This window comes from Anopheles funestus, chromosome 3RL (assembly GCF_943734845.2).
Source record: "Anopheles funestus chromosome 3RL, idAnoFuneDA-416_04, whole genome shotgun sequence".
NCBI classification, from domain to species: domain Eukaryota; kingdom Metazoa; phylum Arthropoda; class Insecta; order Diptera; family Culicidae; genus Anopheles; species Anopheles funestus.
The window spans coordinates 7,047,388-7,066,409 of record NC_064599.1 but is presented as its reverse complement, the minus strand read 5'-3'; the positions used below and the strand labels follow the sequence as shown (position 1 = coordinate 7,066,409).

The window sequence follows — 19,022 nt, the reverse complement described above, 5'->3', positions numbered from 1 at the left end:
ACTTAGGACGCCCACAAATGAAGAGGGAAGGTTTCTGTACGCCCACTTGCATTATCTTCCATCTTCAACGGGCTCGTATTGCTGTCGTTTCGGTTGCTTAAAGTGTCAAAGATATTATCGCCCCAAAAGCTTAATAGGGAGTGTATGGCAGTTTACTGTACAAGTAACTATTTCTTTACTAACTGACTATTGTTATAGTATTGCAACAAACATTTAAAATTTTAAATTAATTAGATTTTGCCTTACAAAAAAAAAACAGAAAAAAGCACTTTACTTTTCCGTGCCGTACACAATCAATCGTTCGCCATCTTCATCCCTCACACTAGAGAAGAGAGTAACAACTCTTTTTAGTGAGTCAACGCAGAGTGAATCAGTCGTTATTAGGAGTCAGCTCGTTTAACGACTCATTTCGGAGTCATAAATAAGCCGGGATAAACGTATAAGTTAAGGTTTGGTCATTTTACTCACTCATGAGACGAAGCATGTAGCCGTAGTGAGTCGAGTTAGCAAAAAGAGTAAATACGTGAGTTAAAACGAAAATGTGCGAGTGAGTTGAAACAAAATTTAGTTGAAACCAAACGTTTGATGCACATGAGTTGAAACGGAATACATGTGTACAATGCCCAAACTACCCAAATGAATATACTGCTCCCTCTATATAGAAAAAAATCTAAAAATTTGAAAATTTTCTAAGGCTAAGCCTTACCTTTTTTGAGTAGTTGCAAAATTTCATAATTTGATTTATTTTAATGCAAATTTGTTGCAATAAGTTTCTTTTCACTCAAATAATACTTTAAATTAAAAAAATAATAAAAAATCAGAAAAAAATTTTAAAAAAATTTTCAACTCGAAAATTTCATAAGGCTTACCCCTTACGATTTTTTTGAGAAATTTTGCAAAAAAAATTAAATTGATTTATTTTAATGCCAATTGGTTGCAATAAGTTTCTTTTCACTCAAATAATGCTTCAAATTAAAAAAGAATAAAAAATAATAATAAAAATTAAAAAAATCTATAAATTTGCAAAGGCTAATAAATCTCCTAAGACTCATTTTTGCATCAAGTTTTGCCTATAATTCGGTCGGTATCCAACGGATCGCCAATCTTTAACTTGTGGTCGATAGATGGCATCAATGGCTACATTTTCTTCTTGGACGGCCATGCAATCAGAAGTCTGTGCCAGAAGTTATTCGACGAACCAAGTTCCATACCCTGTTTGAGAAAATGTAAAATTTTCCTCATTTTTGCACCAAGTTTTGCCTATAACTCGGTCGGTATCCCACGGATCGCCAATCTTTAACCTGTGGTCGATAGATGGCATCAATGGCTACATTTTCTTCTTGGACGGCCATGCAATCAGAAGTCTGTGCCAGAAGTTATTCGACGAACCAAGTTCCATACCCTGTTTGAGAAAATGTAAAATTTTCCTCATTTTTGAGCAATTTTGCAAAAAAAATTAAATTGATTTATTTTAATGCAAATTTGTTGCAATAAGTTTCTTTTCACTCAAATAATACTTTAAATTAAAAAAATAATAAAAAATCAGAAAAAAAATTTAAAAAAATTTTCATTTCAAAAATTTCATAAGGCTTACCCCTTACGATTTTTTTGAGAAATTTTGCAAAAAAAATTAAATTGATTTATTTTAATGCCAATTGGTTGCAATAAGTTTCTTTTCACTCAAATAATGCTTCAAATTAAAAAAGAATAAAAAATAATAATAAAAATTAAAAAAATCTATAAATTTGCAAAGGTTAATAAATCTCCTAAGACTCATTTTTGCATCAAGTTTTGCCTATAATTCGGTCGGTATCCAACGGATCGCCAATCTTTAACTTGTGGTCGATAGATGGCATCAATGGCTACATTTTCTTCTTGGACGGCCATGCAATCAGAAGTCTGTGCCAGAAGTTATTCGACGAACCAAGTTCCATACCCTGTTTGAGAAAATGTAAAATTTTCCTCATTTTTGAGCAATTTTGCAAAAAAAATTAAATTGATTTATTTTAATGCAAATTTGTTGCAATAAGTTTCTTTTCACTCAAATAATACTTTACATTAAAAAAATAATAAAAAATCAGAAAAAAATTTTAAAAAAATTTTCATCTCGAAAATTTCATAAGGCTTACCCCTTACGATTTTTTTGAGAAATTTTGCAAAAAAAATTAAATTGATTTATTTTAATGCCAATTGGTTGCAATAAGTTTCTTTTCACTCAAATAATGCTTCAAATTAAAAAAGAATAAAAAATAATAATAAAAATTAAAAAAATCTATAAATTTGCAAAGGTTAATAAATCTCCTAAGACTCATTTTTGCATCAAGTTTTGCCTATAATTCGGTCGGTATCCAACGGATCGCCAATCTTTAACTTGTGGTCGATAGATGGCATCAATGGCTACATTTTCTTCTTGGACGGCCATGCAATCAGAAGTCTGTGCCAGAAGTTATTCGACGAACCAAGTTCCATACCCTGTTTGAGAAAATGTAAAATTTTCCTCATTTTTGCACCAAGTTTTGCCTATAACTCGGTCGGTATCCAACGGATCGCCAATCTTTAACTTGTGGTCGATAGATGGCATCAATGGCTACATTTTCTTCTTGGACGGCCATGCCCTCAGATGTCTGTGCCAGAAGTTATTCGACGAACCAAGTTCCTTACCCTGTTTGAGAAAATGTAAAATTTTCCTCATTTGTGCACCAAGTTTTCCCTATAACTCGGTCGGTATCCCACGGATCGCCAAACTTTAACTTGTGGTCATTAGATGGCAACAATAGCTACATTTTCTTCTTGGACAGCCATGCCCTCAGATGTCTGTGCCAGAAGTTATTCGACGAACCAAGTTCCATACCCTGTTTGTGAAAATGTAAAATTTTCCTAAAAATGTAAATGTAGGTTTTATAGTTAGGCAGAGCGATAAGTATACTCATTTGGCTAGTTTGGGTATTGTACACATGTATTCCGTTTCAACTCATGTGTATCAAACGTTTCGTTTCAACTAATTTTTGTTTCAACTCACTCGCACATTTTCGTTTCAACTCACTTATTTACTCTTTTTGCAAACTCGATTCATCACGGCTACATGCTTAAACTCATAAGTGAGTAAGTGAAAAAAGAATCGCTCAAACTCCTCGTTGTGAGTGAACGAAACTCGTTCAATACAACGTTTCAACTCACTACCTCACTCTTACTCACTTTGCACATCTCTACCTCACACGTTTGCTGATCCACCCGGGTGAAAATGTATGATTGAATTCAATGGCGATGGTCAGTTGATGATGATTGCAAGCAAAAGTGGCTGTAACGATTTTCCTTTTGCGCAAGCCGATCGAAGGAAAATTAGAAATAAAAACAACACCAACAAGCACAACAACGATTAACGCTGTAACCGAATTGCTAATAAGTTTTACCGTCAGCATTTAACGGACATTGCTTCAGTCATGTGTTTCTTTTGTGTTGTTTTACGAGCAACGTACATTTTGTAACGTAGTTTTGCTAGTGTTCTCTTTCCGGATGCTTCGTAGGGGTAGGGGATATTATGTTTAAGTCTGAAGGAATTTATTTCCTTTCTTGTAATGTATTTTAATCTCATCGTAAAACTGAAATATAGTTTAAACGAGAAATAATGGTTTCATCCCTTCATTCCTGAAAATAATGAAAAAATGAAATCATTTTATCATGTCGCTGCACAGCAAAATTACTTTTTCATTACTAATTCATCGGTGCAGAGGTTTTATCTAAATAGAAACACATTATAACCTGTCCGTTTCCGACGTTTTATCTGAAGGTTTTAAATTTAAAATGCCATTTTTATAATGTTGAACCATTTATTCCGCAGCCGCAATCTCTTGACAAAACTGTATCAGATACCGTGTACATCATCACTTTCAGTTCTCATATCTTTGCACTGCGAAACAAATCATCATTATTGCTGTAAAGCAGCGTGTCATTATCGCCCTATTTGCGTCAAGACTTCACGGCCATGAATTGAAAGGAAAAAATAACAACAGTTTACGTTACATGTGCGATTTGTCAAATTCTGCAATTCCAACCAGCTTGAGCAAAGTCTCACCCAAAAAAAAAAAAACTGCAACTCGCCTACACCAACTTAACCCGTGTCCATAATGTGCTGATCGTTTGTTGTTGTCTGCGCACACACATTTAGTAGACAACGAGCACGACAAGTCATTTTCCGTGGCAAAAAAAACACCGAATCACCCCATGCTAACGCCTCTCGGGTGACAATGGCCGCCCATCACTGTTTTCGGAGCTGTGGGAAAACTTTAGCTGCAACCCGAAATGCATTTATTTTGGTGTTTTTTGTTGTTGTTATTTCACTCGCTTCTATTTTTGGCCCTTGTAAAACCAACCACTAGAAATTCGCGCCGTGAAACAATAAACGCGAGACATTGCATTCTTCGTGTGTGCACGCGGGCGCTCTCGCCATGATCTTTGATCTTGTGGGTGGGTTTGTTTTGACGTGTGAATTTTTGTGCTTTTGGGTACTTTTGGGCGGGCGGATTTTGGGTAAGGGGGTGCAAAAGAATGTTCAGCATACCAATCAAGGCCATAAATTGTCGACCTAAAAGATGGAATGCACAACACCATTGGTTTGCCAAAAAAATAATTTTACCGCTACCGTTGGGAGGAAAGTTATAATGAATGGAACACTGGCACTAGTTCGTCTCCTGTCTGATGCGCCATTTAACCGAGCAGTAATGTCTAAACGACAGCACAGCATTCTTTTTTGCCTTTCCCGAACGGGTGTGAAACACTGTCACAACGGGCTTGCTTAATGGAGATTAGATGGGGCGAGAATTAAAAATGCATCGTATGCAAATATTGATCTTTACGATGTGCGAATGAGTGTTACGGCTGAGCAAGACTTTACCCAGTCTCGTGCAGTTTGCGAATGACGATCGTAGCCGGTTTGAAGAATCTCTTTATTTCCTTTCCACCTGTTACTCCCCTTCACGATCTCCACCGGATGAAGGGTGATGATAATGCTAATAATCAAACAATATTCGAGTTTAATCGGAAATTTAATTTCAACACACATACACAACGGCAATGCTACAAAAAGCCGGTTCACCTCAACACACAACACAAACCCGATTTACTGATGATGATAAATTTAGCACCGATCGCCGATTCCGCACACCGGTGTCATGGGCGATGGAATGGATGAAAAATTGTTGACTTTCCTTTCTTTTTTGCTATTATTATTGCACCATGGATGCTTTATTGCACACGCTCAGCCATTTTGGGGTATATACGCCACGAAAAAGTTCAAAAATTTAAAAAGTCAGGTTCGTCGTTTATTGTTTCGTTTAAATCTTTCAAGCATTCATAAAAGGAATGTATGGAATAGTATCGAAGAGTGTCTATCTTACAATCACTTTGCTTACTCTTTAGTATTATTCAAAGCTTCTGTGCTATCCTAGTTGTTACTCCACATACAAAGAAGTGTTGCTGATGGGCAAAGATAAATGTTAAAAAATGACCAATTACACAATATAACACCAAAGTCTTATCGATCGAACTAGATCAACACGATCAATAGGCTAAAACTTTCAAACACACGAATAAAATCCGACCACCAGCAACCATCTATTGAAAAGTACAATCTCGCCTCTTCAAAATGCCCCGGGCAAGGATGCAAATCCCGCCTAACAGTGTTAATGGCTGCTTTATTGCCTGGTTTCTTCAAATCAGCTTCAAATTGAAAGTGTTATGATCCGTTCGATCGGTTTTGTATGATGCCAAATGAATGAGGATCATAGCCGAATGTATGTGCTGCCGTGTGCCAGCGGGCGATATGCGACTCAATAAACTTCCAACCGAATGATTTTGCGCGAATGTCAATGAGGTGAGAATGTGGTTTGTAAAGTAATTAAATAAAATTCAATTTCTCACCACCATTCAATTGAGCACCTTTGACCTAGCGCATGCCGAACTGGCCTAGAAAATGGTCAATAGAAAGATTGACATCTATATTATTTTGTTACCTTCTAAAGAAACACTTCAAAAGTTGCCGTTTGTAGTTTTTTTATATACAATTTGTAATGTCAGCGTGATAAAAAAAATATAGTCAAATACGTTGCTCACTGTTTACCACTCAACCCAAGTCGTTACCAGTCAAGTGGCTATCGTTGTTTTAAGTTGTATTTGAAGAAGCAAAAAAATAAAACCCCGAAATGTCAGGTGCCAAAATTAACACGTGCTGCCGCTACTCATTACGGTGTCAATTAGTTAGAGTTAACCTGCGTGGAGTAAATGTTTGCATTGCAGCTGTTTGCATTTTGGTTATTCTATCGACTGCCGTCTGTAATGCTTGCTGTGAGCAGGTTCGTTTCCGTACCATTAATAGATCTGAAAATCGGGTCATTAATTTATGAAACTCTCATCAACACTATAAGCATCAGATACCCGTTTAGCAACACGCTGCAGTGCAAACCGCTTACAACTCATTAGAGAGGTTAATGTGATGGAGTAAATTACCAGCTCGACTTCGAGGTACATCGCTTTAAAATCAGCCAAGCATTAGAATTATTGATGAGACTCGTTTACTTGCAGCGATGACTGTGTGTGACAGCTTATCCCTCACATTTTCAAGGTGTAAATAAAATGTTATTCAAGAAACGCATCATCCTTGCCAGTTCGACTTATTCCGCGCCTTGCTAACACGTGTAGGCGCCACATCAGCTGCTAAGGTGCCCGTGGCTATCGAAATTATCTACCGCGTGATCTACAGATGAGTTCCATTTTCAACACCTTGTCCACGTATGTCTCGTGTCGATCTGAATCGCGGAAGAGAGCGCACGAACTGAAAGGCGAATGGCAAGTTATTAGCAATTATTTTGTGCAAATACCAAACCTGACCTTTTTTTTATCTTATAAGCGTCTCCAATTTATTTGCAGACGAGATGATGAGGTGATGGTAACAAAATATTAATAGACCACTCACTGGGTTCAGAATTGTAAAGTTGGTTAAATATCAACATCAGAAAAACTGTTGATTACCGAGCTATTGAAGGTATATTGATTAGGAACAGGTTGTAAGGACTTTCAATTGTAACTTTTTTTCACGATACTGACACAATACCGCATCCGAATATAACCTTTACATTTGACTCAACTTAATTTGATGCAGCAACGTACCCCAAAATAACAAGCAAATAAAATAGAGTGAGCTGAAATTACATCGCAAATATGCGAAAATTTATTGCGACCGTGTACCTTGAGTGCTTCAGTATCGTTCAAGATCAGAAAAAAGGAAAGGAAAGGAAAAGGTCCAGCGCGGACATAAGACCGAAAGTTCAAGCGAACTGTACCAATAAAGTATGTTGCAAATTAGTGTTCAGACTTTCCTTTTGCTTGTCAGCCATTATTTTGTTGTTTCTGATGTTATATCAATATCGTTTAGGTTCATGTTTTCGACGATTTACTATAACTTTAAAAATATATAAAAAAAACAACGTCAAAACGAAAGCAACAAATTTGCAACCTCCTTCAGGCATGATCATCCACTTATTGCTTATTGCATTGTCATCCGGAAGAGAACGTAAACCGATTGAATAATATTGTTTTCGCCCGAAATCGAAAGGTCGGACATCGTTCCCATTTGTACGACACCGATTGATGAATGAATTACCAGTTCCTTTGGGAAGTGACTTCAACGAAAGCGAAAGAAGGAAACCGAACCATGGTCGAAATTTGGCATAATTTCGGGTGGGGGAAGCCCCTTTTATTCTCTTTCTCTCAAACACACACGTGCGTACATTTTTTTGTCGAAAGGCATAGATTTATGTCGATCGCTTCTAGGGTTCACCATTAAACAGTTAACAGGAACAAAATCTCTCTTGACTGTCGTATTACGCAAGAGGTCAAATGTGAGCTTGATTTATTGTTACGACGGAACGATCGTCCAGTCCATGGTCCAGTTAAGTCCTCCGTTTGTGCTTCCGTTTCGTTGAACCGCCTGTACCAGTATCGAGTCCATATAAGAAAAACCAAAATACGCTTGTTTCGGTCATTGTTACATATGACCCGCACATGTTTTTCCCGCATTAATAATGCAGTTAAGGTAGTGATACGAAGATTTATGTGACATTACACCGTCATCTCTCTAAACGTTTGTACGAGAGCTGCTTGGGGTGAGAGTTTTTCCAATCATAAATTCCACATTCGATGATTAAGTATCGCAAAATCGATGCTCATGTAAGGTGGGACACATGTACAGGTATGCAGAAACAAAAAAAAACACACACACACCTATCGATTAATTTCATGCGCGAACAGAGCTGACCTCCGGATGAAACGGAACGCCCCAACGTAAACCTTGCCGAAGAAGTGCTTTGACATTTGGATGCGTCCTTTTGCCAAAAATATACTGCATTACCCTCTCCTTTTCTTTCTTTCTCTCTATCTCTCTATCGCTATTTCTCTCTTACAGTTTCATTCCTCTTTCAACACTCATGCGAGCTTGCGGGATGACCCGAAAATATAAAACAAACCCAAAAATCTCAAGGCCTAGCGAAGATGAGTCCGTGCTGCTGTACGCTCGGCACCGAAGCGTAGTTTGTAGAGATTTTTCGAGGACGAAATCTGCCCCAGGACATCGTTAAGACAGATGCCGTGCCATAATTTCAGCTCTCTACACTCGCTTTCACTGTGCCCTGTCTCGCTACTGCAGCTCCTCCTTTTATTGAACGATGGGTATATTTTTAGGTCAACTCACTCGGGTGCATGCCTCGGTGCAGCTGATCGTTGGATGCTGCGGGTCAACATGACCGATTTGTAAATGGTCTCGTTGCATTGCGGGTAACTAGAGGCCGCTAGAGTTGCTTCTCCACGCAAACGAAATACTTACACAAAACATGCAACCACACCAGGTGTGACACAAAACGTAAAAAAACATGAAATCCACACCAAAATCGTATTTGGGAATATTTTGAACAATGCGAACTTCTTCTTTGTTGTGTTTTTTCCATAAATATAATCTATTTTTTCAGCAATACGGCCAGGCCGTTCTTTATGAATAAAAAAAATATAATCTATTTTTTCCAAGCAAAACAAAATACACACTCAAACGTGGGTGTTTCATACAAAAGACATCAATGAGCGAGTACCGCAAAACAAGCGACGAACCTCTTCGTTTGTACCTTGACTACCAACATTATATCGTTTACATTCATCGTTTACTGTTGTATTGTGTAAGTGTACGTGTATGTGTATGTGTTCACAAATGAATGAGTACAATTGATCATACTTCTTGCACCGATTTAACCACCGGTCGGTCAAATCATTAAAATTCCCCAATTTTCCCTACTAAAGAAGAATCAGACCTCCACCACTCTAATAAGATTAATACTTCCACTAGAGTGATTTTGAAATGAATTCAAACTAACAAAGAGTGTAACAAATGTTTAGAAAAAAAAATCCCCCGTATTACTGGCCTCTTAAACTAGAGTGGGAAATCTAATCGTCTTCATACTCTTTCCCATTCGCTCTTACCGTGAGGGGCATGATTGCGCAGCTTCCACATCATGATCGTCATCATGATCTGCACCAGCATCCTCTTTGCCACCTCTTGTGCCGTCCAACATCCTTGCTTAATGAAACAACTGAACCGTGCCAAAAAGGTCGAGATGTTAACGCCTGTAACTAAATGTGTGCCCCGACCGGGAGCCGCAGCCCCAAACATTTACGCTTATGTGCACTCTCTTCTGTCCTTCCTTTGTACGCTTTAGCCACCCTACCTGTTGGGATGCACTTTTTTCCACACCACACTCCACTCAACCCACCCTAACGGACGCTTCAATGGCTAATGCTAGACGCAGCTAGGTGCTTGGATTGCTTCGCGTGTACACCATTTATTTACAACATATACATTTTTATCCCACTACCGTTGCCGATCCGTCCAATCTTTGGCCCCGGTGGGTAGATTTGTTGTTGTTTTTCGTTTTCGTTTGTTACCTTACCACCAAGAAGACATCCATCCAAGCGGCCACCCTTTTTCGAAGGGTTTCGCATCTTTTGCATTCGACCACGTTTCGGTGGCGGATTCAATTTGCGATCGTTACTGTCTGTCTCCTGCTGCCCACAACACGCACAGCGACACATGAGTTGCGGGCCGGTTAAGAGAGTACAATCCTCCTTCTCTTCTTAAATCCCTGCACATATTCTGTCCCTTCCTATCGGGATGTCATGACGAGGATGACGACTTGGGCCCCCGTGTCGTTTGTGGTCGTCTTCCCTCTCCTCGGTTTGCCACGTTCTGTTCCCCTCCCATATCCGTATCCAGCGACCAACGATCACGACGACGACGATGAGACACAACCTTCGCTCCCTTCCCATGCACTACACTCCAACAGTGCACTCTTCTTCCTTGCCATTACCTTGCCATCTCCTTCAAAACAGCAACCATAGCCAACAAACCCCTATCGGTGTGGTAAGGTTTGGTTCCTTCTCCCTCCAAGCGGGGTTTCGTTCGGCAGTAGCTGCCCGTTGGCAGTAGTCGGTACCGTTTTTTTGTTGCTGTTGCTGTTGTTTTTGCGCTTCTTACCGATCGTGCACGTACTAACACACATCTTTTGCTCCATCCCGCTCATTCTTACCGCCCCGTAGCCGGTGGGTTCTTTTGCCACGGCTTTCTTCAATGCGGGCATATAAAAACGCGGCAAATTTCAACCTGACGATCAGTCACAGACGTTCTCTCTGCCCACGGTGGTTGTTAAAAACAAACCCAAAAGTTGATCAGCTTATCGTGCAGTTTATACAGACACATAAAACAATAAGCAACATGTTCCGAGTGGTGAGTTTCCGTTACAATCCCCGTAATTAAATGGGGTACGCTAATGAGAATTGGGTTTTGGAGTTAGCCGGCACCCAGAAAATAAAACATAAAAACGAGCAGGGAATCTATTGGTTTTTGGTGAATCTGCAGTGAATCGGACATTAAGACTTTTGTGTGAATTTTTAAAATGCATGTTACAATAGATAATGAGTGTTTCGTTCATTGGTGTTAAACAGTGGAAGCTTTCGGTTCTGTAATAAGTGCTGCCGGTGAAGATGGGTTCGTTACAACATCCTTTTTATCGATAAGGTATTGATTAGTATATTGATTCTAATCAAAACCATTAAAAGTAACATCGAAGCAAATTGTTGGGTAATTACAAGAAAAAGTTATTGATCAATAATCTTTATTTATTGAAGTTATATGTTTATGAGCATTGTTAATACAATTTTTTTACTTAACTTAACGCACTGTTTGCTATCCAACGAGTGAGTATATGCTTTAAGAAGACTTATGAAAGTTTCTAAAATTAATTCGTGTTTGAAAGGTTTTAAACTAAAAATTGAAATCAGTTACAGAATTCCATTGTTGTATAACACATTTATGTAAAGATTTTTGACCAAATTTCTGAGATCCGTTTTTCTGAAAATTAAAGATATTTCAAATTAAACAGATACTCCTACAGGATCATTATTGTTAAATTATTCAATATTTTCAAAAAGATAATCAACATTTCATCTTGGATATGTGCGAAAATGTCCCAGGTCATATAGTAAGGTTGATGTATAGTCATTTTCTGATCGAAAGCTAGCGCCAACTTCCTTCCTTTGGCAATCTCTTATTCTTTATTCAGGTGTTTACTGAAAAGTTTTGCGTTTAAATGTTACTTTCGCTTAAACATTTGTATTTATGAAGAATTAAACAAGCATGTCTAGAAGCTACAAACAATCTTAAACAATATGCAATCAAGATAGCTTACCATAATAGCATAATCAAAGAATTTGAATAACTATCGCGATCATATGCAGCACGATAGTGTCCCGGTATAATGCTTCATATCATCCTCAATTACTAAGCAGAACAGTGAATGAATCTTTCGCTCTTTTACTTACATCTCGCGTGTGCCACACCGTAAACAAACCGGGCGTGGTGGCAGACGTGCAACATTGTACTATGTGCACTTCGGCGCAATATCACGCCGTAAGTCATCACCTTGAACCAGACGCCACATTATCTCTTGTGCAATGATGAAACCGAACGCCCCGCGTACTTTGCGCCACCTGGGACGGAAGCAAAACGATTACTTAGGTTTCCCTGTTTCTGTTGCTTACATAAAAGCAAACAAAACGTGCATTAGCGTGTGCACCCTCAGCCGCTCAATTAAGTGACAGCGTCAGAAAACACCGAAACAGCGTGGGAGAAAAAGTAGTGCAATTGCATGCTCTTTCTCTCGAGTGGGTTGGTCGGGGTTTGGTGGAATGGAAAGGGAGCATGAGGACAGGAGGGTGGGGATTACAAAAGAAATATTCAAGTGGTCGAAAAATCGCGATTAAAAAAAATGAAAACGAATAGGAAGGGAACGTTTCCCAGACAATTGCGATGATGAGAGACAAAACCAGAAGTTTCGGTGCGTTTAGAAGAGCTTTAGATAGGGGTTTCCCTTTTCCATTTGTTAGCGTCTAGAAACTGTGCCACAAATCTTCCCATGGTGTACGGTGGCTTTTAGCCAGCAGTTGACCACGCTATATTGCCGAAATGCAACTCTGCACCAGCACACCAATTCGTTTGCTTTTTTCACGTTGAATGAATGAACAAGCCATTCTATCGTACATCTCAAGATCTTACGTCACAGTAAAGCTATGATCGGTCAGTTTATTTTTGTGTGTGTTTTTTTTACGATGTTCGGTTTTGATTGCCATCCGTTTCTTAAATTAACCTCGCTTGTTTTAGAAGACCTTAAACTCCGTGATCTTCATGCTGAGGGGATACTATTTTTATACTGTTCAGCTCTTAAATTTGAACCGCAATGAATTCTCCATTCCTCCATTAGACTTTTGACAAACTACACGAACCTCAAAAGCATTGAAAAATATACAACGATCAGGTAAATCGGACACCGTCGGAGGTCTTGCAAAGTAGGTACGCAAAAATACTAAGATAGATTATGGTTTGACTCACCGCGAGGCCTCATAAACGCACCTGTTTCATCGCACAAAAACAACAGCGCATCGCCGATTCGATGATAAGCAGTTGTCAATGAAATGTCGACACTAATGGTGATCCGCACATCCGCCCGATCGTTTTAGCATGCGGTGGTGAGTTAGTAATCGACTTCAATTATCTGCTATCAAGCCGATGGCCACCGTGTTATGTATGATGCTGATCATACCGCAATTATGCATGCCAGCGTGGCTGCAGTTAGAGGAGAATCTGCTGAAACAGAGATTTATCTAACGACGTCCACTCTGTTGAATTGTGGGATGATTTATCATCTCGGAGCGTGTGGAAAAATGTTCACTTAACCGATAGATCGTTTGATTAGCGGTGGAAGATGTCACGTCCATCGTGACGTCCTTGGAACTTTATCGCCGAGAAACAGGAAGGATGATCCTCGTTCGGATGACTCGGGCACGATAACCGTTTTGCTTGCAGGTTTTGTCTGTCAGTGAAATCGAGCTCTTGAAGGATAGGGTGTGTTCTGTTTGTTTAGGGATTGCCACTTTAATGTTGTCAATGAAGGTGTGCTATCAAGCACCAACACCACTCGTGCTGAGCCGTCATCCAAAAACCGATCCCTCCGAGCGTGTGTACAATGCATCGAAAAGCGGGTTAAGGCAACGCTACGCACGATTATAATTAATGGGTGTGCTGTACATCCTTTGCCAATGTGTCATTCATAACATGTGTCGTGTTCTTCGTTCGCTTGCAGTTCGTTATTGCAGCTCTGGCCGCCGTCGCTGTTGCCCAGAACCCGGACGCCGATGCACAGATTCTGAGCTCCGACAGCTCTGTCAACCCGGACGGTTCGTACGCCTGGAACTACGAAACGAGCAATGGTATCCGTGCCCAGGAGGAAGGAGTCGGTGGCCAGTCGGCGCAGGGTTCCGCCTCGTGGACGGACCGTGACGGCACACCCATCCAGCTGACGTACGTTGCCGATGAGAACGGATTCCAGCCGCGTGGTGATCATCTGCCCCGTGAAGGTCCTGTGCCGGCCCATGTCCTGAAGACGCTTGAGTTCATTCGTGCCAACCCACCCAAGGATGATCCGAACTTTAACATTCAGGCTTTGGAGGCTGAAATCGCCAGACTGCAGGCCCTCAAGTAAGATGGGGAAAAAAGCTCAGAAGAGACAGAGCCACGAAGTTGACGGTTTGTCACTATTCTTCATCAGTCATTAAGAACCAGAGAGATAGATAGGGGAGAGGCAGAAGGATAACAAGTAGACAGTAGTAGATCGCGAGAGAGAGAGAGAGAGAGAGAAAGAGTGTGCTAGGGAACACACTAACGCGTGCGGATTAGCAATAGAACGAGATTTTGTGAAGGCGTTTTCGCTGTGACCTGTGCACATACTCATGCAACAACACTAAAAAACAAAAGCACACAACCAAGCGGCAGATCAGCATCCTGCTCCAAAAGCATTTGCTACGATAAACGTTGCTAGGGAAAGCGAAAACGAGGTTAGAAGGAGCATAACAAAACACACATAAACACTAAACACTCAAGCAGCAACGAAAGGGAAAGGCACAAAACATCGAAAAGGAAGGCAAAGCCACAAACGAACCATCAGACGTATAGGGAGAAAGACGCATGGCATCCCTTTTTTAATTCTTTTACACCACACTATTTACTGCGAAGCTGTAATACTTTTGTACATAATTTTGACTAGTTCATTTACAAACGTCTGTAAAAAAACAATCCATTCTACTGTGTTTTGTTACTTTTTGTTTGCTTTACGTATGTTTTTTTTCCAAATTTTTGTTTCTTTTTTATGTTTCTCTTCCGTTTGGATTTCATTTTCTATTCTTGATAACATTTTATAACACAAATTTTTGAGGTAATTTTTTTAAATCCTTCTACTTCATGAGAGAAAAAAGTAAATTCAATGTGTCCATAATGTAGTGCGCCACTGAACGTACTGCCCTCTGTAAATGCCACAGATCTGCTGATCGTGATCATTGTGTGTTGCCCAACACACCCCGCCTAAGGTTAAAGGTCGTCTGTTTGGCGTCTGCACAGTAGAAGCGGCATCTCCTGCAAAACCATGAAAGCGATGCGTTAAACGCATCCAGCAGCAATGCCTAGCATAGAAAACCCACCCAATTGAAGGAGGAACAAACCAGTGAGAAATATAATCTTACCATCCAGCCACAAGACGTGAGCGCAATGATCAAACTCTGTCTTTGCGGGATTTTGCCGACAGTATCGTTGCAAAAGAATGACGGAACCTACCAGAAGGGATGAAAGAAAAAGGGGGGAGGGAAAAGTTCGCATCATAAAAAGCAAGGGAAATGGGGGTTGGTGAAGTGAAGGTAGCTCTCGGTCATCAAAGTGAGAGAATTTTGCATGTTACCAGCGTGACGGCCAACGTTGGCGATCGGTTGATTAGTGCTTTCAAAAACATGAGAGGAAAAGAAAACATGGAGCAGAGCAAAGATCAAACCTACAGATCAAGGCAGACGATCAAATGAAAGGGAAACTCAGAAGGTAAAGTAATCACAGTACCTACACGAAAGATAGTATCGTGATGACATAACCAGACGGTGTCTGGCGAACAGACGATAATATTTCCAGCAACAATCCGTAGCTGTACAATTAATCGACGGTAAAAGAAATGTTTAGAGGATTTTGTGGGTGAGAGCTTTAAAGAAAAGCTTCACATGATGCATTAGTCATCGTCATTGAAGTCTGGACATGATCCGACTCCGAGGGAGAGCTAAGAAAGTATGGATTTAATACTAGGCTGACCATTAAGCAATAATTATTGCCCTGTAGAGCAATATACCTACCAAGACGCGTGGAAAACTTTCTGCTAAAAGAAGAAGAGTTAGTTAAAAATTCATACACATTTCCTAGACTAGCTGATTAAGTATCAAAATGTGATTTATTCATTGTGAACAAAATAAACAACTGAACTACCAAACCAAATTTCAAAATTTGAGCGCCGCACCAAATGTCTTCCACGCGATCAGAGCCGGTAGCCTCGTTCTAGTACTACAGCTGTCATCATCATCAACCACAACAAAGTAGCAAATTCACCGATTTTTGGCAAATTATTGTTATCTTTGAGAAAATTGATAAGGAAACACTTCTCTTGACATCGGAATACGTTCAACATAGCGAACGGGTTAAAATGCCCTCCAGAACCGGTCTGCTGACGGCTGTTCATTTGGCCAACATAGCCAAAACTCTATCCGCTACACGGCCTTACGCGTTGAACACACTTTACCTACAGTTTCATCCGCAAGTGGCCGCCAACGTAAGTTGTCCCCTGGCGCTTGGTCGATTCGTGGCTAGCGTGTACCAATCGTCCGTCACCTGGCTTGGTTCCGAAGTGGATCTTCGCATTGTGACCGGATCGCTGCGATCTACTGGTGCTAGTTTTGAATCGTTTGCAAACCGTACACGACCTGCAACGGTAGATTATCTGTTCTACGATTATGCGCTAAGTTCTTCTAGTGCCAGTTGTGAAAAACGTCTCGTCGAGCGGTATCCTGGCGTAAAGGTGGTGGAACTGGATACGCTTGGTTTGGATGACTTTAAACTTCCAGCTGACCTTGATAACTCTTTGAAAACGTATCGCAATGTGGTGTTGGGCGGTACGTTTGATCGGATTCACGCCGGTCATAAGGTGCTGCTCACGCAAGCGGTTCTGCTCGCGACGGAACGAGTCGTCGTGGGAGTTACAGACGGTGCTATGATAAAGAGCAAAAAGCTGCATGAACTCATAATGCCAGCAACACAAAGGATAAAGCACGTAACAGAGTTTTTGGAAGACATTGATCCATTCCTAAGCTATGAAGTTGTTCCCATACTGGATCCTTTTGGTCCTACCGCAACCGATCCAAATATGGATGTAAGTTATAATGGGATATAATATTCCTCTAAACGAAGCTATCAACATCATATTAAGCGAAATTCATTTCTTACAGCTTATTGTGGTTAGCACCGAAACGGCTCGAGGTGGCGCAAAAGTGAACGAACTACGCAAAAGCAACGCATTAAATCAGCTGGAAGTGTACACGATCGAGCTGCTTGACGACGAAAGTACGATCGAAGACAAAGAGGACAAAATCAGTTCCAGCAACCAGCGGATGGACCTGCTTGGAACGCGATTACGACCACGAAAGCCTGCACCGGCCCACATCCCTGCGAAACCTTACATCATCGGTATGATTGGCGGAATCGCTGCTGGGAAAAGCAAAATGCTTGAACGATTCCAGGACTTTGGTGCAGGCATCATAGACTGTGATAAGATTGGCCATCAGCTTTACGAACCGGGCGAAGAATGCTATCAACAGGTGGTGACCACATTTGGACAAGAGATTGTTCATCCGGATGGTACAATCAATCGCAAAGCGCTTGGTGCAATTGTGTTTGCCGATCAGAGCAAATTGGACCAATTGAATGAGATTATGTGGAAGGCGATTGCTAAGAGAGCGAACGAGCAAATCCGTACACTTCACGAGCAGCATGGCAAGGACGTGATTGTGATGGAAGCAGCAGTAATGCTTCGTGCCGGATGGCAGAATAACTGCCATGAGGTATGGTCATGCATCGTTCCACGAGAGGAAGCCATTCGAAGGTTGATGGAACGGAATCAGCTCGAGGAACAGGATGCAATACGACGCGTAGACATGCAGCCAACAACTAATGAAGAGATGGTGCAACATTCGGACATTGTTTTCTGTACCTTGTGGAGTTACGAGTATTCGCAACAACAAGCGGAGAAAGCGTGGACCATTGTGCAACAGGAATTGAAACTGAAGCTTTGAATGCGCACGAAATGATATTGATGTAAGTTATAAACCGACAGAACACATTAGCGCTTTAAACTTTATGGGATATCGGTAATAATTATGTTTTACTTGTACATGGGGGTTAAAGATAGGTTGAAAATAAATGCAATTTCAGTGAATTCCACTATACTGGAACGCTCCACAATTCCTTACAAGCCGGACAATTCGTAAGTCTGCGGAGATACTTTTTCAAACAATCTTTGTGCAGAATCTGCGGACAGGAAGCACAACGGACACCCTGTAAAAGGAAGAGAACGATATTTGTTACAGCAATCTACAAGGAAAAACTGTACATGCTCACACAACTTACATAGAATATAGTAACGTTGCAAAGGCAACAGCGCGTTATAATATCGGCGTAGTTTTTGCTGAGATATTTTTCAAATTCTACAACCGACTTCGGTCCAAAATGAAACTTTTCATCCAGCACTGCGAAGTATCCCAATTCCTCCCACTCATTTAGCAATTGTTCTGCCCGTGTCTTTGGAAGGGGCTTTACGGTTTCTCCCACCGTGTCGTTGGTAAGATTGAGACAGTTAATCATGGTTAGCGTATGGTCCTCGCTCAACGTAAGTTCGCGCAGCAACACCCGGAAGAAATGGAGCTCCTGCGGGTTGTATACATTCTGATGCAGATCGATCGGTGACTCTTGCGTATTCACAAACACGTAAAAGTCATTGTCGAGTGGTTCGAAGTGCGTGTAGGCAATCTTCTGATCAAATTGGTAGATACGTTCATTTATTTTGGCCACAACATCGATGACATCGTCATCCTTTGGAATAGTGTCGTTATCGCCGTCTATAAAACATATCTTCATTAGAAACATTCAAAATGATGATCCAACATGTGTACCAGTACTTACAGCGGGCATAGATGCCAATGAGTATGTCGAGTGCATTCTGCTTGCTAACTGTCCCATGGTTCGAGCATGCTTGCAGGAATGCCCGGTGAACATTAGTATATTCCATAGCTGAGGTTTAAAAGTTCATATGCCTTGAATCTAATCGATATCAATAAACGATCTGGCCCTTTTTCACTTCACTCCAAAACACCGCTACACTATTTTGCCGCTCTTTTGAAACTGCACAGACAACAACAAACGACTCACAGCATCGGAGGCCACTGACAGCATTACCAAATGTCAACAACAACTGTCAGTCGGAACCGCACGGAAACTGTCAAAGCAACAGCAGCAAAATATCAAA

General features: G+C 40.6%; 3 protein-coding genes across 3 annotated transcripts; 2 read left to right on the top strand and 1 right to left on the bottom strand.

Moving 5' to 3' along the window:
• Positions 1 to 10,682: 10,682 nt before the first annotated feature.
• Positions 10,683 to 14,720, top strand: LOC125771612 (pupal cuticle protein Edg-78E-like). Its single transcript, XM_049442404.1, has 2 exons — positions 10,683 to 10,816; positions 13,728 to 14,720. Exons 1-2 carry the CDS (start codon positions 10,805 to 10,807, stop codon positions 14,124 to 14,126), a joined length of 411 nt encoding a protein of 136 aa, XP_049298361.1. The 5' UTR covers positions 10,683 to 10,804; the 3' UTR covers positions 14,127 to 14,720.
• Positions 14,721 to 15,833: 1,113 nt separating this feature from the next.
• On the top strand, positions 15,834 to 17,944 carry LOC125771609 (bifunctional coenzyme A synthase). The gene is made up of 2 exons (XM_049442400.1): positions 15,834 to 16,874; positions 16,951 to 17,944. Exons 1-2 carry the CDS (start codon positions 16,152 to 16,154, stop codon positions 17,791 to 17,793), a joined length of 1,566 nt encoding a protein of 521 aa, XP_049298357.1. The 5' UTR covers positions 15,834 to 16,151; the 3' UTR covers positions 17,794 to 17,944.
• Positions 17,916 to 18,981, bottom strand: LOC125771611 (non-structural maintenance of chromosomes element 1 homolog). The gene is made up of 3 exons (XM_049442403.1): positions 18,680 to 18,981; positions 18,128 to 18,615; positions 17,916 to 18,055 (listed from the first exon to the last, which is right to left on the bottom strand). The coding sequence occupies exons 1-3, from the start codon at positions 18,783 to 18,785 to the stop codon at positions 17,942 to 17,944; spliced, it is 708 nt and encodes a 235-aa protein (XP_049298360.1). The 5' UTR covers positions 18,786 to 18,981; the 3' UTR covers positions 17,916 to 17,941.
• Between the last annotated feature and the right edge of the window lie 41 nt (positions 18,982 to 19,022).

What these genes read in the sequence shown, in the direction of transcription:
- LOC125771611 (XM_049442403.1), bottom strand. Translation starts at nt 18,785, where the DNA reads ATGGAATATACTAATGTTCACCGGGCATTCCTGCAAGCATGCTCGAAC. An exon ending in CATTGGCATCTATGCCCGCT is followed by an intron (nt 18,616 to 18,679) that starts GTAAGTACTGGT and finishes TATGTTTTATAG; the next exon opens with ACGGCGATAACGACACTATT. An exon ending in GCAACGTTACTATATTCTAT is followed by an intron (nt 18,056 to 18,127) that starts GTAAGTTGTGTG and finishes TTCCTTTTACAG; the next exon opens with GGTGTCCGTTGTGCTTCCTG.
- LOC125771609 (XM_049442400.1), top strand. Translation starts at nt 16,152, where the DNA reads ATGCCCTCCAGAACCGGTCTGCTGACGGCTGTTCATTTGGCCAACATA. An exon ending in CAACCGATCCAAATATGGAT is followed by an intron (nt 16,875 to 16,950) that starts GTAAGTTATAAT and finishes CATTTCTTACAG; the next exon opens with CTTATTGTGGTTAGCACCGA.